The sequence below is a fragment of the Furipterus horrens genome, unplaced genomic scaffold (assembly GCF_987537825.1).
Source record: "Furipterus horrens unplaced genomic scaffold, mFurHor1.1.pri manual_scaffold_2, whole genome shotgun sequence".
In the NCBI taxonomy this organism is placed as follows: Eukaryota; Metazoa; Chordata; class Mammalia; order Chiroptera; family Furipteridae; genus Furipterus; species Furipterus horrens.
This window is the reverse complement of record NW_028327172.1, coordinates 203,220,934-203,242,780: the sequence shown is the minus strand read 5'-3', so window position 1 is coordinate 203,242,780 and position 21,847 is coordinate 203,220,934. Positions and strand designations below refer to the sequence as shown.

General features: G+C 46.8%; 1 protein-coding gene across 1 annotated transcript in view; it reads right to left on the bottom strand.

The window, feature by feature from the left end:
* Positions 1–12,833, bottom strand: part of SEL1L3 (SEL1L family member 3) — a 93,763-nt gene extending 80,930 nt beyond the window's left edge. The window contains exon 1 of the mRNA XM_090267007.1: positions 12,644–12,833. Within this exon, the coding sequence (XP_090123133.1) occupies positions 12,644–12,811 (168 nt within the window). The 5' untranslated portion in view covers positions 12,812–12,833. The remainder of the gene's footprint in view (positions 1–12,643) is intronic.
* Positions 12,834–21,847: the final 9,014 nt, after the last annotated feature.

Sequence of the window (21,847 nt, the reverse complement as noted above, 5' to 3'; positions counted from 1 at the left end):
GTATAGGAAGTTTTAAAATTATCATATTGCCCTGGACAATGTGGCTCAGTTGGTTGGAGAGTCGTCCCATAAACCAAAAGATCACGGGTTTGATGCCTGGTCAGGACACATGCCTGGGTTACGGGTTTGGGGCCTGGTCGGGGTGTTTACAAGAGGCAACCAATTGACGTTTCTCTCTCACATCAATGTTTCTCTCCCTCCCTTCCCCTCTCTCTAAAAATCAGTAAATATGTCCTCAGATAAGGATTAAAAAATTATCATAATTGCGAGCCAAGTGTCACTGGTTCGATTCCCAGTCAGAGCACATAACTAGGTTGCACGTCAGGTCCCCAGTTGGGGGCGTGAGTGAGAGGCAAGCACACAGTGATGTTTCTCTCCCTTTCTCCTTTCCCCTCTCTCTAAAAATAAATAAACAAATTATTTTTAAAAAAATTATCGTATTAACAGACATGCGAATCATGATTTTCCCAGGATAAAAAAAAATCCATCTCCATAAAGCAATAAATGCAGAAGATAAAGGATGTCGAAACCACTACTGAACAATTGGAAAAAAACCAACACACACACACAAATGAAGATTAGGCCACATTAACTCTCTCCCCAGACTCAGTAGCATCTGCTGATCTGAACGTGACTTTGAAACTATGTGGCAGTCATTCCAGTGTTGGTTTCCAAATGGAGGAGCTAGTTCATAACACATCCCGTCACAATGCATCTGCCTTCCAGCGAAAAAGAGAACAGTCCGACTTCAGACATTTCCAAACTATTGTCCTGACTTCAAATGCTGGAGAGAGGCAGCCAAATCAGAGGGCGGGAGAAGAGTTCAAAGTGCACCCAAGAGGGAACCTGACAGGGACATCACCCGGGCCTCATTTTCTCCGGTAAGCTCTGTGCCAAAACCAGCATGAGTGATAGATGGCCCAGCAGGAGGTTTATGTTGCTCCAAATCACGCACAGGCAGGCTGGGACCACGGGATGTGTCGTCTGATTTTTTCACCATGGATGGCACAAACATGGGCCAGGGAAGATTTTATTGGCCTGTTTATTTATCTAGTTCTCTAAATGACCAAGCGATCTCCATGGGGATGCTGGTTCCAGGAGAACTCTGTCAAGTTTGGTCATGAAGTCAAGGCAATGTTTTGGGTATGATGCATGAGTGCCAAGAGAGATCCCCTCAATCTGACTTTGTGACTCAGGCATTCAAAGCACAGCCGCAAAAAGGTTACCTGGGACCACTGCACACCCATTCGTATGGCTATTATAGCAACAAACACACAAAATAACAAGTGTTGCAAAGGATGTAGAGAAGCAAACCCTGTGCATTGCTGGTGGGAATGTAAAACGGGCAACCACTGTGGGAAACAGTACAGTGGTTCCTCAAAAAATTAAACGAGATTTACCATATGATCAGCAATTCCACTTCTGGGTCTACTATACCCCAAAGAGCTGAAAGCAAGGATTCAGAGAGACATGTCCATAGACACACACCCATGTTCAGAGCAGCATCATTCATAATAGCTAGAAGGTAGAAACAACCCAGAGCCTATCAACGGATAGATGGATCAACAGATGCGGTATATACACGTGATGGAACATTAGTCAGCCTTGAAAAAGGAAACTCTGACACATGTTACAACTGGATGAACTCTGAAGACATTATGCTAAGTGTAATAAGCTAGTCACAAAAGAATAAACACTGTATGATTCCACTTATGTGAGGTCCCTAGAGTGGTCACATTCATAGACACAGAAAGTAGATTGGTGGTTGTCAGGAGCTGAAAAAAGAGGAGAAAAAGGAGTTATTCTTAATAGGCACAAAGTTTAATTTCTGTGAGATGCAAAGAGTCTGCAGATGGTGGTGATGGTGGCACAGTGCTGTGATTGTACTTTAATGTCACTGAGTTGTACACTTAAAGTGGTTAAATGGTTAAATTTTATGCTACGAATATTTTTACAAAAAAAAAATTTTTTTTTAAAGGTCATTGTAGTCTTCTCCAATGAAGAGAGAAATAAGGAATCCTTTCTTCACTTCTGGTTGAAGGCTGTAGGAGAGACCCAGGTGGCTAAGACAGGAGAACAGGTATTGAGGAATCATGTTTACAAACAGCAGCACGTTAAACTATAAACCAGCCCTAAGGGAGCACAGCCCCAGGCGAGAGTATTTCTGACCGGGGAATCTAGGACAGGTGTTATGGAAGGAATGGTATATCACTTGGGCTTTGAGGGATGAAGAGAAGTTCTTTAACTAGAGAAGCAAACGAGAGATACAGCAAGCGGTGTGAACAGCTTAAGTAGAGGCAGGAAGGCAAGGAAACGCAGGTGCACTGGGGGGCAAGCGAACAGCTTGGTTTGGCCAGAGAATAGAAAGGGGGTAAAATACACAAAAGGATGTAAATATATGAGGTTGAAAAAAAGGCAGGTCCTGGTTCTGGAGGACACTGGATCCCTGCCCAAACAATGCTGACTTTTATTCTACTGACGGCAAAGAATCAATGAACGTTTCTGTCAAAGGGGATCGCGTTTCTCTTTCAAAGCAATGACACAGTCCATCAGAAACAAAGCTGATGGTCAAGAGAACTGAGCAAACAACAGAATTCATTGGCAAGTAAATTCTCACTCGTATTAAGAGAAATGCACATTGAAACTGTACTGAGATGCCATCTTGAACCTAGTAGAGTCACAGACATCAAAAAGCCCAACAACACATGGTCCTGGCCTCTTACGCCCTGCTGGTGGGCGTGATCTCAGTGGACTGCAATCAGGCAATACTAGCAAAAGTATAAACGCACCCACCCTCTGGCCCAATAACTCCTCTTTATAACTTTATCTTACAATATCCTCAAATTTGTGCAAAGTCATGTATATACAGCTTTTCCCTGCAGCACTGGTTATAACAGCAAAAGATGGAAAACTTAAATTCCCGTCAAGACAGGGCTGGTTTGATAAATTACAGTGCATCTGCTCTTGGAGTACAATACAGCTATTGACACGGGAAAGATCTTCATGCACAGATAATGGAATGATCTTTAAAGTTTTTTGTGTTTTTTTCCTCCTGAACTTCAAAGTTCAGAAGTACAATTTGGGTTAAAAAAAAAAAAAAAAAGAAAAGAAAGAAAGAAAGAAAGAAATACGTATTTTCCTGAGGACACATACGGGAGGCAAGGTAGGAGAGAGACCTGCTCTGGCCATTCCTACTTATCGTTTGAATTCTGTAGTACATGAATATTCCCCCAAAAATAGGGTGGGGAGGGAGGCATCAGTCCTAAAAAATTAAAAATGAAAAATAAAGCTTCTCTAAATTGCAGAGGGAGACTACGGGGCTGGCCATTGTTGCTGGTTAGTGATGGGAAACCCGTGGGAAGGAATATGTAACATCCAAACTGTCCACCCCTCGGAGAGAGGTTGAATTGTTTTATGTTCTCACTTATACTTCCAAATTACAAGGGGGAAAATAAATATAAAAATAATCTTATAATTAGAGTAGAGACTGTGAGAGCGGACGAGCCCTGGATGACGAGCTGGCCCACCCCGTGTTTTGGACAATGGAATAACAAGAAGGTGACAGTCTCCCACATGCCCCAGCTGGTGCTTTAGCAGAAGCAAGCGCAAAAGCCCGGCTCCTTTTCTTGACTCCCCTGTCCATGTTCTCCACACCACAGCACACCACAGCAAGACTGCAGACTTGCCATTTCACGGCTGCCTGAGGACTCCAGGCTGAATTCTGCTTTCTCATGAATAGATACACAAAGCATTTGTCCACAAGCATCGGTTTATTCCCTTGGCAGATGTGCCAAGGTGCAGCCCCCTTCTCTAAAGGGGAATCAAGCTGGTTAAGCCCATAGCAGAGTTCAGCAGAAGCCAGAGAAGCTGGTGCTGGTGGAAGCCGGACCAGAACAGCGGCTGATGGGTGGCTGGCACGTCTCACTCTTAACACCCTGACGCTCTGCTTCACAGGAAGGAGACATGTGCTTAGTTAGTGAGACAGTGGGGAGCAGGGTCCGGGGTACCTTGTGGTATATTAAATATCACACTGTGTTCTTTTTTTAAAGAATGACTTCAAACCTCTTCCTCATTCTTTCTGTGCACAGTCACCCAGGCCCAGCTCTCCACTTTGATTTTCTTTTTTTAATCCCATTTTTATTGCTGATGCGAGGAACACCAGTGAAAACCAGGATGCTGGGGGAGGGGCTATTCGATTTCACTAGGTTTCATTGCAAAGTGCAGTTCGTAATAATCGTGGTCAATAGTTACATCTCATTGTTAAAAACGCACCAGCCCACTTTTCCATGCTAGGAAGCGAAGCGCGCTGAGCAAGGTTTCAGTTCTGCTTGACGGCCCACAACTTTCCATCACTGCAGAGGTCGGTGGTGACAGATGAGAAGGGAGAAGGTACAGGACACCTGACTGCACACCCTCTCCAGGGCCTTCTCTTGAAATTGCTTTAAAGGGAACCTCCATATACTTATATGGATATCATTTTATTTTCACCTGCTTCAAAGTGCAGTAAAAGGAAAGCCAAAGTTTATGGATTCTGGATATGTGCTATCCCGTACAGTAGCCAGGAGTCATATTAAGCACTCAGAATATGGCTGGTCCAAATTGAAATGTTGGAAGTGTAAAATATACACGGGACTTCGATATGAAAAAAGGATGCAGCCCTGGCTGGTGTGGCTCAATAGATTGAGCACTGGCCTGTGAACCAAAGGGTCACCAGTTCGATTCCCACTCAGGGCACTTGCCTGAGTTGCGGGCCGGGTCCCCAGTTGAGGGGCACATGAGAGGCAACCACACATTGATGTTTCTCTCCATCTTTTCCTTTCTCCCTCCCCGTCTCTCTAAAAATAATTAAAATCTTAAAAAAAAAGAAAAAAAAGGATGCAGAGTATCTCATTAATAATTTTTATACTGCATGCTGAAGGGATATCAGGATACAGTGAGTTAAGTAAAATATGTTACTACCATTAATTCCACCTTTTTCAGTTTTTTTATTTTTTTATCTTTTTATGCGGCTACGAGAAAACTTGAAATTTCATATGTGGCTTGTATTTGTGGCTCACATCATATTCCTACTGGATGGCACTATTCCAGATTTGAGGTCAGTAGGTTTTTTTGTCAAAAGGGACCACACAGCAAATATTTTAGGTTTTCAGGCCCCTTGGTGTCCATTGCAACTACTCACCTTGGCTGTGGTATCGAGAGAAGCCATAGACAGCTTGTGAGCGGCTAAGTTTGCTGTCATCCAGCACAAGTTTATTTACGAAAACTGGGGGCTGGTTGGATGGGCCTGTGGGCCATAGCTTGCCCACCACTGTTCTAGATGATCAAACTCTTGTTCTAGATAGAGTTTTGAAGACCACACAATGACAGAAGATACACTTTTAAAGGAGTTATCGTTCTGGAGAAATGAGATGAATCACCCAATGAGGCATGATTTCACACATGTGTAGTTGATGGGGCTGCTTTGTTATTTTGCTAAGGTTCCCTAGTGGTGGTGGTGGCATCTTGCTGTTGTTTCTTTCAAGAAGGATCTAAGCGGGATGAGAAGCTGGAGCTAGGCTGGGCAAAGAGAAAGAGTTGCCTGGACTGAGAAAGATTCTTTGAGAAGTGGGAAAAACATGAGTGACAGCTAGGGTGTTAGAGAAAAACCTTCAGGGATTGGGCGGTGTTTTCTGAGTATGATGGGGGGGTGTGCTGGCCCCAAGGAGGACGGGTCTAACTAAATCCCTCAAGAAGGTGCTGCAACCTTCAGTCCTTTGGGCACCTGTGCAGTGCAGGGAGCTGGCAGCTCGCGCATTGGAGCCGACCCAGCGGGCAGCTGCTACATTGTGAGTTGCGGCTACCTGTTATGTACAAAACCAACAACGATTATCAACACATCAGACTCTAAATATTGATTAAGCTGAAGTCGATTTCCTGGATCAAGTCATGTGTGTGGCTATGAGCTGTTTCCTGCCAGGAAAACAAGGCGATTAAACTTGAAGAGTTCCAGCTCTAGGCACCACACGTGTCCAACCTTCAGAGGTGTTTTCACCGGCCAGGTTGCATTCACATAAGCTAACAGCTACCCAAACATTCCTGTGTTTAGAAATTGTGAGATCAGAACTCTTGTCGTATTCATTGCTGTGTCTCTTGGCTTGGTACATAGGTTTTTGGTGTTTCTTGCTGAAATAAAGTACTGGGCATGGGCATTTCTACCAGGTGCTCTGGTGACCCTGCGTATAAACAAAAGGACTTGATCCAACCATGAGTTACCCTACCATCCTTTCCTGACATTCACAAGTTCTTTTGTGTGGGGGGCAGGGGAGGCTCGACAATTCTCTATTTTCCATCCAGCCTCCACAACCTCCTTTGGAAGAGCTCTTTCCCACCAGCATCTCACTGGGCCCCTGGGGGTCAGCGCTGAGGTGGGGGACCCATGAGTGAGGTCAGGCAAGGTGACGCTCTGGCACCCACCATACCCTCCATGGGGTGAACTTCTCCCAGCTGTCCAATCCCTCTAGACCTTCAGATGACCATCCTATATTCTAGAATTCTTTCATTTCTCCACACCAAAAATATAAAGTAAATTTTTAAAATGTCTTCTCCCTCCACCCCCATTGGACTGCTGTTCATCTGGCAAGTTTACCCATGTTAATGTGATAATGACAAAATACTGCAGTAATGTCACATATATGCATTTCTATGCCAGCCTCTTGGAAACAGTGCCTTAAATGCAAAGGCCAAGTGCACTGCAGCTGTAAGCAGGTTATTGGAGGGGGTGGGGGACACTTCTGTGCCCCTCAGGTTATGCCATTTAGGCAGACACATAGATAGATGTTCCACCTCGGAAGCTACTGCTCTGCTCGACACACAGCAAAGCTGAGCTCTGGAGAGACGTCCGAGCCCTCAAACATCTGTTTCGGCCAGAAGTAAGCCCTAATCAAAGCCAAGTTTGTTAGTGTCACACACAATCACAGAACACAGATTCCTTTGTCTTTGTGTAACTGTGTATTTATTGAAATTTTTTATGAAAAAAAGAAATGGGTCAGTTCATGCATGTTCATGATCAAAGACCCAAAACTGAAGATCTCAATGCACTCAGTTCAGCCTGGGAATTTAGAAACAGATGAATTTATGCATCTTGTGGATGGAGGGGGAAAAAAAAAATCTATCAATACTGCCTAAACTTCTTTCAGGATGACTGCATCTGATTTCTTTAAACAAAATCAATAGGAAGAAACTCTATTCAAATAACCCCCCCTTATTCTAAAGAGCTGAGAAAACTTGGCTCCTTTCTCTACATGATCCACTTGTGATCTAAGGAGGGACAGAGATTGGAAAATTTTAAATCATTCACATCTTACGATGGGAAGTTCACGCACACTTACATGTGTACGTGGGTACGTCTGATATGCAAACCACAACCAACTGTCTGTTTTTCTCATCCCTGCCCATTCTGCCCCATCGGTCACCTAAGAAAACCTTGGCTCCTGAGGGCTTCCTCTCCAAACTGGCTGGCTCAAACTTTCCATAGGTCAAAAGGATAATTGTATTGGCTTAAAAAGCCTACTTTTCCAATTTCTGCTGACTAGCATAAATTTGTTTATGTCAACAAAACATGCAATTAAGCAGAATGGGTGATGGTATCAATATGGACTTCAAAATCAAGATATGCCTTGGGTAACATTTCCTAGTCACCAAGTACCACTTCCCAAACCTGAGAGCTGGCTAGGGATACACCGTCACAGTAATGATAAATACTCCTACTGTGCTGGAGCCTCTCCCCTCTTTAATATGGTTAAATATACCATTTCTTTCTAATTCAAATCATATGAAGGTAACCATGGTTTGGTTTGGTTTGATTTCTTTGAGTAGCTCCTGTGTGCTGGGCATTGGGACAGGTGCAGTCCTTCCCACTCAAGTCCAGCCTTGCCGTTTCACACACGACTTCATAGAACTCTTCCCTTCAGACCTAATCCTCACAACAGCCTTGTGAGGGACAGAGAAGTCCAGCTGAGGAAATGAAATGGAGGCAGAGAGGGTGAGTAGCTTCCCCAAGGTCAACCAGCAGCACCAAAAATTCAAATCCACATCTGTTAAGTCCAAAGTCGGCAATGGTATTCCTCTTGCCTTCCAGAAACACCCCAAATGATACCCTCAACTCACCCACTGACCTCTACACCTTCACCACTTTCTGGCTACAGGTGAGGGAGTCTCAGGACTTGCCTTACTCCCATCCTGAAGTGGGCAGGGATGGCTAAGACTCTATGGGGTCACTACACCTTATCTCTGGGGAGGACAGATGTAATTCACAAACACACACACCACATGGAACCACCTCCCCAGCTCTTTTTCAGGTGAGGATGGGAGACAAGAGCTGCCAAGTCAGAATCTCCTCAGCCATTCCTCACATCCTGCATAGTCCTCCTGCCCCTCAGCTCCTTTCTCAGGGGAATGGGGTGAGCCAATGAACAGGGTAACTGAATCCACTGTACTCTGTTTCTGATCTACTAGAGTCTATCCATCTTCTCTGTGAAATGCCTGGGTTCTTTACGTCTTCTGGTCAGCCGATTCATGGCTCCTACACTTTTACCAACAAGAATAGAAGGATCAGAAGGCAAGAAGAAACACCATCGCGTGGAAGATTTTAGGAGCTCTGGTCAGGATGAACATGGAAGCTATTGGCTGATGTCATGTTTGAGGATGATCTCTGTATTTCAAATATTCATAATCACTCTTGTGCAAGCTGGATAACTGAGGCTTCTTTACTCTGTTTTGCTTGTCCAGGTCCTGTGTGACTCACATGGTTACTTCTAGAGGGAAAACCAATGGCCAGCAGAGAAGTCTACACAAGACTGTCCCCACCACCACCTGCCAGTGATCCTCACATACATCGGCATTGTCCTCTTGTTGTCTAACAAGTGCAAATGTCTACGGCTCACCATCAATAATACTAGCCATTATGAGATCTGTTTTCTCATTTAAAAAAAAAAATTATATCTTTGAGACCAGAGTTCAGACTGGACAAAATTGCCTTCTATGAGTGTCATTGTTACAGATGGGGCTAGGGAAGCCTCAGGATGTTCTAGCCAAGTCTGGAGGAAGGTAAGAGTTAATGATTTAAGAGAATGGCAAGGGGTTGGTCTATTGGGCAGAGCAAATCCTGTGTGGACCACACTGCTTGGCACCAGTGACCTCAGGGGAATCAATCTCATTACCTTTTGCTTTTGAGGCCCTCACCTTCTCTGGGGAAGCTCTCTGTATTTTGACCTTTGGTGACCTCAGAATTTTCTGGCAGCTGCTAGAACCAAGGATCATCTTTTCAGAAATCTGCTTGGCACCATTCCGTGACTTATCTTTCAGGCCTCGTCACAATTATTCATGCTTTGGCAGTATCCTAGCTACAGACACAGTTACATTCTTGGGCTGCAACGGAAGGTTACTCTGTCCCAGCCAATGGAGAAGGAGGAACCCATCGCCTCTGGACTCTGGCTCCAGAACACATGCTTCCCACTAGGGCAGGGGCTTAAAGGCATCTGTTCAGAAAGCCGTTCTCAACCTCCAGCTTTGTGAACAAGCAGATTGGTGGGGACAACACAAATTGGGACCTGGTCCACAAATCACAGAAAATCGGCTTTGGAATGGATTCCTGGGCACACTCAGCTCTCCACTTGGACACACGTTGATACAAACTCAAGTGCTAAACTTCGCCAACCAGCTGCCTCTGGACTGTATAAAGACCCACTCTCTTATCTCTCCATCATGGATGGCAAATACCTTCTGGTTTAATCTTTTTTTTTTTTTTCCTCTTTAACATCCTGCTTCTATTCCACGGCCTGTGCTTCCTGCTTTGTGTATTTTAGGGTACTTTAGACATGACCTCACATCCTGGCCAATTGCACAGTAGCTGCTAATTGCAAAAGCTTTGCTAATGGCCCACACATCTATGCACGGGGAGAATGGGTTACAAGCAGCAAAATCCAGAAGGCAATTAGCTAGCATAGCTAAGAACTGGGGCTCTGGAAGTAGATAGATTTGGGTCTCAGTGGTGGGACTACCTATGTGGCCCAGGACAACTTACTTACCCTCTCTGAGCCTCAGTTACCTCACCTGAATGCGGATCATAATAGCTCCTCCCTCAGAGGGTCATTGCTAAAATTAGCATTAGATAATGCATATAAACAACTTAGCACTGTTACTATTACTGTTATTATTTAGCCTTCCAAATTAGGGGGTCACTTTCTCCCTCTAGTGTCCACATATTCCTGAGACCCTAGCTATTCTGCTCAACCTCTACCCTCCTCTTGCCCATGCCCCCTCCACAGACTGATCGCATTTCCTCTAAGAAGTATGCTTTGATGACCAAGACGCAAACAACTATGATTTTTTTCTTGGTTGAGTCATGTTTTCCACACAGGTGCTTATAATTCCCCCAATTTTCAGGTCAAACCTCTCCAAGGTCAAGAAGCCTTCCTTACCTAATGGCAGGATCTCAGACAGCACATAACCTCTAGAGCAAAATCCATAGCAAGCAGCTAGACCTTTAGGAAAAAAAGGGGAAGCCCACCTTCCAAGTCACACTTTTGCTTCCTTGGGTTTTGCAAAAGCTTCTCATTCAGTTGCAAAAATGGCTTTCTTGATTATCAAAGCCTTTCTTTTACAGCAGCATATCTGAAGCCCATCTGAAGGGAACACACATAGTCAGGAAGCAATGACATTTCCCTCTCCGTGTTGGTTCCAAAAGCCATTCCGTCCCTTTGCCAAGACATTCATCCATGCTCTAGTTATTTCCAACACGACGGTATTTTCTATAATCTCCCTTTTTGTTTTGAAGTCCTACCTCACCACTTCTCTACCTCACTCTGGTCTACCCGACAGTGTCATTTCCCCCTCTCTGTGATATTCTCTTAGACCACCCCCTTTGATCCGTAAGGAACTTTGGAACTTTAATACCCGGTCTACCATCTGTCTCTGTTCCCACAGACCACGAGGCCTCTAGGCTTTGCTCTTGTTACTCTCATTTCTTGGAATTGTCAAGAAGTGGTCCCTTTCTGCCAGTTGTTAAGATTTCTACATGGAACTTGCCAGACCACCTGTACATTAATGTTTTCCCCAATACTCTACTACATCATTTCTGCCTGTGTGGCTAACCAGTGCCTTGTGGACAGGGCCATCTGTTTAAACTGGAGCCCTGTCATTTGTTATGGCAGTTTTATTTATGAACCTGTGTGCCATAACCCTGTGGCATAAATATTAAATAATAATATCTCTTGGGTGAAAAAATCATTCATGTTAACTGACAACTCCTTATGAAAAATATGAAGTAAATCCAACCACAAAATTTGGTACTGGCTGATTTTAAAATATTAAGAAAAGCACGGATTGCTCAACAGGTACATGCAAAAGCAGAAATACAATTTGCATTCTTACACTCCCTTGCTTCAAGAAATCAAGCATCCAAGAAGTAAAGAACGTTAAAAGAAACTTGGGCTGGGTGGCAAATTTCCTTGGAATCAAACTCTAAGTTCTGCAAGTGTCTCCTAAGCAATTTTTAGCTTCTGAGAAGGAACACTCCAAATAATGACAATGCCACATAAATGAAAATAATTCTGGACAATGACACTGCTCAATTTTTTTCATTCTGTGAATTTCCTATTACATCAGTTTCATGATTCAGCATTTTCCATTTCATTTACGTACGGTTTTATATGTGGCGAGATAACCCAAGGTCTCTGCAGGATCCTGGAACAGAAGGTAGGCTGGACAGGAAGGGTGTTACCTTCTGTAAATTTACTATTGTTTAGGACTCAAAGCATAAGGAAGAAAAGCCATCAAAGGAATTGAGAGATATTTCTCCCATCTTTTTCTGAGGATCTAAGTTACTCTGGTCTTTTAAATGAGTTGGTTTTGAAAAATAGGTTACTGCCATTTAGTTGATGACAAAAAGCAGAAGCCAAAAAGTGTGAAAATTGTAACCGACATGCATAACCCAAGCGTATTCTCAGAAATGACAATGTTCAAGACGCAGCTAAAGTCATCACTCTGGCGGCAAGCGTGTTAAGAACTAGATTTCTTTCTGGCATCCGCAACTTGGCTAGAGTGACCATGAAGGAGTTGAAGCGCGCTGGAAACGCGAGATTCATCGCCAGGTGCATTGGCAGAAAAGGGTCCGGGTAATGAGGACAGGGTGGAAACTCAAAGGAGGGCCGAGGCGGCTGCCGTTCGTGGAGAGCAAGAGGCTAAGTTGGGCACCAGAAAAATAGGAGCTGAGAGAAGATTGTCAAGGAAGCCCGGGACCGGTAGGGAGAGGGCTGGAGAGCCGAGAGCGGCGGGGTGGGGTAGGAACTCGGTTTAGCAAAGATCCCAGGTGGAGTGGGGGACAGGCCGGGTCTCGAGGGAAATCTGACTCGGGTCTAGAGCGAGTCTGGAAGGGAGATGAAGGGACACGAGAGAAAGCGAAGCGCCTCAAGTCCGGTCCACGCACTGCTCTATGCGCCTCGGGTACCCATCCCAGGTGCTGGGAGCGCCCGGGGCACAGCAGCCCGGAAAAAGAGAAAACTAGCAACACCGCACCCACTCCGCGTAACGGAGGTCCCCAGCCCCTCCACTGGCGTCCCCGGGTGCCCGCGCGGAAGGGGGGACCCGGGCAGGGTCCGGTGCTCACCAGGTAGCAGAGCAGGAACAGCGCGCACGCAGGGCGGCCGCCGAGGTCCGGGGGGACGCCGCCGCTTGGGGGGGCCATGGCTACGGTCCGGGAGCTGACCGCGGGCGGCAGAGGTTGGTGCTGCTGCTGCTGCCGCGGCCGCCCGAGCCACGCGCCGCGCCGCTTCATGGCGAGGCCGCCCGGATCCGGGCCGGAACAGGTCACCTGGTGCAGGGACCGGCCCCCGCCCGAGGCGCCACCTTCCCGCCCGCCCCCGGCCGGGCCGGCCGCCGCGCGCGGGGCCACCTGCCGCCGCCGCTGCCGGACCCGCCGCCGCCACTGCCGCTCCCGCCGTCGCCGCCCCCGCAGCCCCAGCCGAGCGCCGGCTCCTCCCCGCCTCCCAGTCCCCGTCCCCTCCCTCCCTTCTGCTCCCTGCCCAGCCCGCCTCCCGGCCGCTCCCTCCGGCCACCAGGCTTCCACCTCTCCCAGCAGCCGGCGCCCAAGCAGGTGGGGATGAATCCCGGGCCCGCCCTCCGGCCGCCGCTCCCCCGCCCGAGTGGCCCCGCTCCGGGCCCGCCTCCCCTTTCCCTTTCTTTCCTCTCCTCCCCCGCCCCCCATCCCCGCTCTTCCTTTTGGCGATCCTCTCCCCTCCCTCCGTTTCCCTTTTTTCCCTCTCCCCCCTTCTCTCTCTCTCCTCTCTTCCTAATCCCATCCATTTTTCACTTTCTCTTTTTCTCCCTCCCCATCTCATTCTCTTCCACCCTCCGGCATTTTCCCAATCCCACCCACTCCTTTTGCGGGGCGCGCAGCCCAGTTCCCGCCGGTGCAATGGGTTCTGTTGGGTTGTTTTTTTGGCCAGGGCGCCATTCCCGCTGGGCGCCGGGCGAGTGTGCCCCCTGGAGTTGCGCCACGCAGCGACCCAGCTTCCAGCCCTTAAGGATGGATTTTGACCCCAGCCAACCTCCACCTGTCCACCTGCAGGGGTGGGGCAGCCTCCCTGCTGGTACATTATGAGTCCGGGTTGCGCCGAACCCTGCCTGCTGGGTCGCGGCCGGTTCTGGATGCTTCCCGAGGGTTTTGTGCGGTGCTGCCGCCGCCCCAGCCGCGGTGCTCTTTGTTTTAATTGTCCAGAGTATCGGCGACCAAAGCGGGTTTGTATTTCATTTGTATCAATGTGCCCGGGTTTCCACTTTGGACGGAAAAGAAAATGAATTAATTAGGCCAATGCAATTGTACTCAAGCTCCAAAAGAGAGGGTAAAGCGCTTCAAGTGCACCAACAGCTTTTTTCCCCCTTTCTTTCTCTCTCTCTCTCTCTCTCTCTCTCTTTTTTTAAATCCAGGCACAGCTTGGCTTTAGGGACTGAGGTTGGGACTGGCTGCTTGCTGATCAGGGTTGTGTCCAGAGGCCCCTCAGCCCAAAGCGGGAACCCCAACTGTAGACGCGCCCTGGCGCTCAGGGAAGGGCACAGCTGTGCCTAACGGCTCAGATGATTGCTTGGGCCCGTGGCTGCTGCTCTGGAAGAGCTAACCCACCTTGGAAAGTTAGCAAAAGCTTCCCTTTGGCCCTGGTGGATTTGCGCGGATTGGAACTAATAATAGGTTGGGAGTCTGAGAGGACGCAGCCCTTTCCTGTGGAGGTGCTAGCACAGTGGGTCAAGTCACAAAAGACATGGGAAGGGACTGGTGGTGAATATGGGATGCCTGGGGCTGGGTTTGACCAGTTCGGGATCCCCTGGGCCTGGATACACCCTCAGCCATCTCACAAGGCTGTCCACACTCAGCTCCTCCACTGAGTCATCCCTTAGGTTTTTTTAGGTCACCTGAGGGCTGTGGCCCTGGGTCAGGCTCTTCTTGGTCCAGAGGACGCCATATATCCGTGGTTCTCCGACTCCAGCCTGCATCCGAATTGCTGGGAAGCTTATGAACACAGGAGCCTGAATGACCTCCCTAGAATTTCCCAGCCGGTGGGTCCTGGGTGGGGCTTGAGAAGCTGCCTTCCCAACAAGCTCCGAGGTCATGCTGGTGCTGCTGATCCAGAGACCCTATTTCCAGAACCACTGGCTTATAGGAAAGGGTGACTTCTGCTCCTCTCACACCTAGCAGTCACCACATGAAAGCATTTGAGGTTTTCCTTGTTGGACAGATGGCACCACTGCCCTGTCCCATTTCTGCAGACCCGAAGAATTCAAATACTGCTGTGTGATGTGGAAAACCATTTATTCTATCAAGTGCACAAGCGGATAAAGGATTTGGGGACTTCAGTCAAGATCATGTCCATATTTTTTCTGTCAGGCCAAAATAGAAACTCTACTTTTTAATGTATGTGGAAGGAAAATTGTTGGCCAGTTTGGGAGAATGGGGCTTCACATAGCCGTGGGATTCCCACTGGTGTTCGTGGGCCTTTCTGCAGAGTTTCTCTCCTTCATTGCACACAGACTTGGTTGGTTTTCAGGGAACTGAATGGTTCCCTTAGGTTGTTTGTAATCAGGATTCATGGAATTGTAGTCTTTCAAGCCTTGTGAGCTTTAAGGGTTTGAATTTACCTAACTGTAGTCAATGCGGAGGCTCCGCCGCCCCCTCCCCCCCATCGAGAGGGGACTGGGCTATTTTTAACCTGGCATATCCAGTCTCTCACTTTCTCATCTTCCATTGCACTCCTACTGTGCTCAGGCACCACCCAGGGCCCCAGGAACCCAGAGGTGACGGGACCATCCCTTTCCATGGGATCGAGGAGCTGCAGGAATGCAGAAAACTGACTAAAATATGATTTGGTTCTCTAAAAGTCACCTGCAGGCTGCTCTGTGGTCCAGGGCAGGGGGTGGCAGGATGACTGATTAATTCTGTATTAGAGAGGGCCAGAGGAAGAGAAGGTCAGGATTTCTATTCACAGCGGAGTGTGACATTTTGATCCAGAAGACAGAATGTTATTGCCCTTGCCTCTCTAGCCACTTGTGTCAGTAATTTAAAGGGTGTGGTCAGATTTCAGAAGAAGGCCCTTTATTTTAAAAATATCGTGCTTTCCCATTGATGTGTAGAAGGACTTTAAATTTTACCATTCTAATGTATTGGTGTGAATTAAGTTTTAATATTCCACTAAAATGTGAATGCCCCTGGGGACACTGTATTAATCTGGTGTCTCTCATTACTCCCTAAGTGAGTCACTTTGTCACATCCCCTTGAACTCCACACCTCGACGAGGAAGAGGACAAAGGCAACGCGGTCCTAGGGAGGATGGTGAACTCCCTTATGGAAGTTCAGTGGAGAAGCATCCAGAGCCTGGAGGGGGAGGGGCTGGAGAAACAAGGGCACTGAATGACATCTTAGACCTGTAATCCTTAGAGGCAAACATGGTTTAAAATCAGTAAAATCTTGGGGACCAATGTAGTTGACCAACTATTAACTTTAAACAAGCAAAAACAATCCCCAGATACACTTATAGTATCTTCTATCAATATTATTTCTTTAAAAAGTCAGGGCATTTCTACCATCCAAAAATGAGGAAGGACCTAATAGCAGAAAAAAAGACAGTTCTTGGGGCTGAATGTAATTTGCTTGTGAAAAACTCCTAACTGGTCTTAGTCTCATTTTGATGTGCAGCATTGGGAATGTCCCTTTGGACGGTCACTGTCCATGCTGATACTTGGAAACTGCATTTGTAGGGACTAAGGATGTGTGGTGTACAGAGATGTGACCCTGCAGAGACAACTGAATTCTAGGGGTTACAGGAGGGGAAGGGAAGGCACTATTTGTGAGTAAGGAATGCTCATTCTTCCTATGTCTCTCCTGCATAAATGACTGGGGCCCCAGCAAAGCCACCAGCTCTAGGGAGCCTTCCCGCATGACCTCAGGTTCAAACTTCATTGGTCATTTCTCTCTGTTCCTCCAAGCATTGCCTGTGGCCCATGTGGCAACTGGCTGATCTTGCTTTACATCTCGGTCAGTTTGTTGGCCTCATCTCCTCTTGCAAGTGGACCTTAAGCTCCTTGAAAGCGGAGGTGGTTTCTTAAATTTTTTCTTTATTTTTTATTTTAGAGAGAGGGGAAGGGAGGGGAAAAGAGAAGGAGAGACGCACCAATGCAAGAGTGATAACACTGGTCAGTTGCCTTCCATACGGGCCCTGACAACAGGTCCAAACCTGCAACCCAGGCATGTGCCCTGACTGGGAATGGAACAGGTGACTTTTTGGTTTGCCCAGCGAACTGGGTCACACCGACAGGGGCCAGAGGTTGTTCCTTAATCTGCTCTGTGTATTCCCTTCATGCTGTGTGTAGAAGTTCTTATTCACTAAGTAAAATTGGAAATATCATCTTCCTTTTCCAGTTTTATTTCCATCCTTCCTTCCTGTCTCCCGTCTTATCTTCCTTCTTTTCCTTTTTAATTCATGGTCGTCTCCTCCATGCTCTTCCCACGGTCACTGTTCTCAGGAATCCTGGCGCCCTCCCCTCTCACCCGCCCCCCTCCTCCCTTTCTGCAATTTCAGCTGTTCGGAATAAAGATGAATGAACTATGACATTTGCCTTTTACATCAAAATAGAAGAGAATAAAACAGAAATAGAAGAGAAGACTGCTGTCAGACAACACACTTTCCATGTTGATGGGAAGACTGTGGCCCTTTTTACCTGCCCAGGGTGCCCTTCGGGATCTAGCTACGTCCTACACGCCAAGCATAATGTTCAGTGCTTCCATTTTTCTCAGGACACCCTGGCTTTCCCTTCCTTATACCCACTGCCAGTCTGTTTTGCATCCTCCATATTCATCCATCACTTCCTATTTCTTTCTTCCTTACAGAGAGGATGGTATTCTATTGGATACCATCCTCAGGTCCTGGTCCAAAAACTCCATCTTCTGAGCCTCAAGTGTCTGGCTCTGCACTCTCTTAGTCTATGGGCCACAGGGCCCTCGCTTTGAGAAACTGTAGCAAGGAGGGAATGGGCGCTCTTGTGAAACCTAAGAGTTTTTCTGGGTGTTTCTGTGGGAATGCTAAAGGTCTGAGACTCACTGTCTCTGTAGCCCCGGTGTGCTCCAAGTTGTATTCCTGGGCCTGTCAGATGAAATGCTGTTGCTCTTGGTTATTTTTGGCTCTTTGCCTTTCTGAATAGGTGTATATTCAGCTCGCTTCTTCCCCGGCCTGAGGTGGGAAAAGGCAGGCAGCTTCCCTTCACCAAGCCTTGTCTTGTGCCCGGAGCACTTGCGCCTCAAGCCATGGCTATCAAATGCCCTCCAGCCTGCTCATGGGCTCTTTGTGCTGTGTCCAGGTGGGCAGCAGGGCAGTTCACTCTCTGGTCACTAATAAAGAGTTTTGGGAGCTGACCACCCCTGGGCAGGTGCAGCCAGGTGTCCACAGCCTCCCCATTTAAACACAGGTCTGCATCCTGCCCTGCTGGGCATGGCTGCAGAGACTTCTCCTGCTCTCCCTGTGGGACCTGGGATGGGAAGGGGGGCATTTCAGGTTCAGTGATCACAGAAAGATCTGTATATTGAGGGTGTGAGGAAGGAAGTTACCCAGAAGGCAGAAGGTCAGGGCGTGTGTCCATAGGTGGAAGGAAACCTTTGGGTGAGTGCGTTGAGAAGAACGTGTGTGTGAAAAGGAGTATAGTGAAGAGAAGTTGGCTGTGAGTGTGCAGATCCACTTGCAACAGGGAGTGAGAGGAGAGAGCGGCAGGGCACCGAGGGAGGGAATGTCACTCTAAATAACTGAGGAGAGAGAGTGAGTGCGTGTGACAGCTTGGGGAATGCCAGTTGTGCCTACAAGCCCTGAGAGTGTTATATAACGGCATCCTGCCCCTGACATCAGGATGCTCAGGCAAACACTGATGTTGAGTTAGGGCCTTCAGTCTATCGCTAATATGCAATATCAAGTACAATGAAATGCCAACCTCATCTGTACCTGTATGGATGCTTAGCAAGGGCCGTATAAAATCAAGAAAGGCGTGTAAAAGGTAAAGCTAGACCAGGGTTCTCTTAGCTACTTCTCTCTACAGCTTTTCCTGAGATTTCTTTTTAAAGTCCTTAGCAAGTATTCCTTTAATTCATTCAATCCTTATGACAGCAGCAGCAACAGCAGCCTCATTTTACAGGTAGAGAAACTGAGTCATTGTAAAGACCCGAGACCCATGTCCCGGAGGGGGCAGGGCCAGTCTGGAGTAGGCACTTCGCTCTAGGACTCGAGCTCACACCACTGCCCTGAGCTGCTGCTGTGAAACGGGGTGGTGGAGAGGCAGGCAGGTGTGTGCAGCACGTGGGGGAATCCCACCTGGGTTTTAGACCTAGGTCTCTATCCGTGCTTTGCCAGGTGCTGAGGACATACTGTCATATCTGATACACCTGTTCAGGGCCCAGCCCAGCACTTCCCGACTACGCTACCTGGGCGGCTCAGTGATCCTTTTCGAACCTCAGCCTCCAGGTCTATGAAAATGGGGATAAAGCCACTGATCTGCCCATTTCCATGGTGCGTGAAGGCCAGATAAGGTACCATAGGTAGGTGCATGGTAAATTATCAAGCCCTAGACAAAAGTAAAACACCGCTTGTATATTATTCATGCTTGCCTGCTTCCAAAAAAGGCTCGCAAAGAAAATACACTCCTGATAACACCATAGAGAATAGAAGGATGTTTATAAATACCTGTGGGAGCATAGACTCCACCCATGAACCACATCTCCCATGATAACCCTCAAGGAGGTATTTCCCCTGGGGGAAGCCAGCTGCCATGTGTGAACTGTGAGAAAGCTCCAGCTGACCATGTGGAGGGAGAGAGAGATACTCGGCCAGCCTCCAGCCGCGCCGGCCATCCGAACCTGGGGACCAGACATGTGAATGAGCAAACCCTCTTCAGCATCTAGCATAGCTGGACCTTTAGGTGATTCATCCCCAGCCACCATTGGACTGAAGCTGCATGTGACTCCCCAAGCAAGAATTGCTCGGCTGAGTCCTGCCATCTGACAGAACTGTGAAAGATAAAAGTAAATTGTTGTTTTGAGCCACTAAGTTTGGGGGTAGTATGCTCACAGCAATAACTAACTATGAAACAGTGCCCTTGACTAATATCAATATTTTAACTGAATGTTATAGTTAGCTCTGAGCTTCCTGGCATTCAAAGTGAAAAGGGGAGCAGGATGGATTATATGCACTTATTATCTTAAGATACAATGGTTTCCCTGAATGGATAGTTTTATCTGACTCACCTCCTTGCAGTCTAATCAGAGAGAAAACTAAACAATCATCCTCCCATGAAAATCTCTCTTACCTTTACCAAAATTACAGTTTTGCCAACCAAAGAACTGCGGTCGTCACTAACAAGAAAATGTCCCTCGCATCTACTCAGATCTTTCAGGCTGTAGCTCAAGCACATTTCCTCCTGTTTGGTTTTCAGGGCATCTTCTGCCTCATTCCTAATTCTCATCCCAAATTAAGTCACAAAGGGTTTGGTGACTCCAGAGTCCTAAGCAGCCCAAACTAGTGATTAAAATAGAAATGCTGAATATAGTTGAAACTTAAGCAGACTGGATGATTTATTCAAACCTTCAGGAAAAAATTACTATTCAGCCTGGAATTGAAATTTAGACTTGTGGTTCCTAATCAACTAGAATGCAATACTTCCCTGGTGGTAACCCCCAAAAAGAGGAAGGAAAGAAAGACATAAAATATTGGGTTGGCCAAAAAGTCTGTATATTTTCTCCCATAAAATAAAAGACACACTTTTCATTTGCACCAATAACTTTATTGATCTGGATATTTTGAATATGTCAGCTATCTCCTGCATTGTAGAATGTTGATTGTTCTCAATAAATGTCTTGATTTGATCACTATCAACTTCAACTACTCTACCGGACCATGGGGCATCCGTGGAGCAAACCACTTTTCACACGTTTGGTCAGTCATAGCAGCTCCTCCATATACTGCACAAATCTTTGTTTGCATTTCAGTTGCATTTTTACCTTTCTTGAAATAATAAAGCATAATATGGTAAAAATGTTGCGTATTTTCTTCCATCTTCAGTATTAAAATGGCTACACAAAAATTCACTGATTTTGATAAGTTTTTTAAAAATGCATGTTGATATGACAACTGTCACAATACAATCTAACGAAATTGTTTCAAATGAAGTTAAAGACAGCTAAGTGCTACTAGAGCCATCTTACAGAAAAAAACAAGTGCACATTTTGGCGAACCCAGTATGTACATGCCTGTCCTTGTGCCCTTTAGAACCTGAGCCTTGGAGGTCAGGGACCATATCTGTCTTCTGGATAGTGTGATGCTTAGCACCTTGCTGGTGCTTACTAAAGCTTTTCTTCATTAACTGACCTTCCGCGTCTATGATAATAAGAGACATAAAGACAAGTGTGAACCAGTGATTTCCATTCTCTCCAGAGTGGCCTTGCTGAATGGGCATCACCTGCCTGCTGGTCTCATTCTAGGATGTCTGGGTTTGCACATGGGTATTTGAGGTCACCTCACTTGGGGTCTGAATACAGTCCAGGCAACCATGTGAAGACAGTAAACTTTGTCCTTTTGTGCCTTTGACCTCATTTTCTGTAATCTTTCCCTTCATTTGTCTTCACAGCCCTTAACTGGACTTCATAGTCCTTATGCTGAAAACTCTTTGTGGGTAGGTAGCCTAATGGTTGGGAGAAAGGACCAGACTGAGGTCCTTGGCCTACATTTGCGTAAACACTTTTCAATCTGCAAGAGCTTTCACACCCACATACCAGTTCATTGTAAATTATGGGATGAACTGTATTCTAATTCCTGGTACTTGTGAATAGGAGCTTATTTGAAAATAGGGTCTTTGCATATGTAACCAAGTTAGGATGAGATTATAGGATGGGCCCTAATCCAATATGAGTGAAGCCCTTATAAGAGGAAGGACATCTGGACATGTACATGCACAGAGGGATGGCAGTGAACACAGGGAAGACGGCCCTGTAACGACGGACACAGAGATTAGAGTTTTGCTGCCACGAGCCAGGAAGCGCCTGGGCTACCACCCGAAGCTGGAAGAGGCCAGAGGAGATCCTTGTCTAGAGGCTTTAGCGGGAGCATGGCTTCGCCAATGCCTTGATTTTGGATTTCCACCTTCCAGAACTATATACGACACTAAATTTCTGTTGTTTCGAGCCACCCAGGTCAGAGCACTTCGTTCTAGCAGCCCTAGAGAACTATGTAGGTGTTGTGCTTTCTCCTGTACTTTTGAATCCAGTGTTACAGGGTATCCGCTGTGTGCCAGG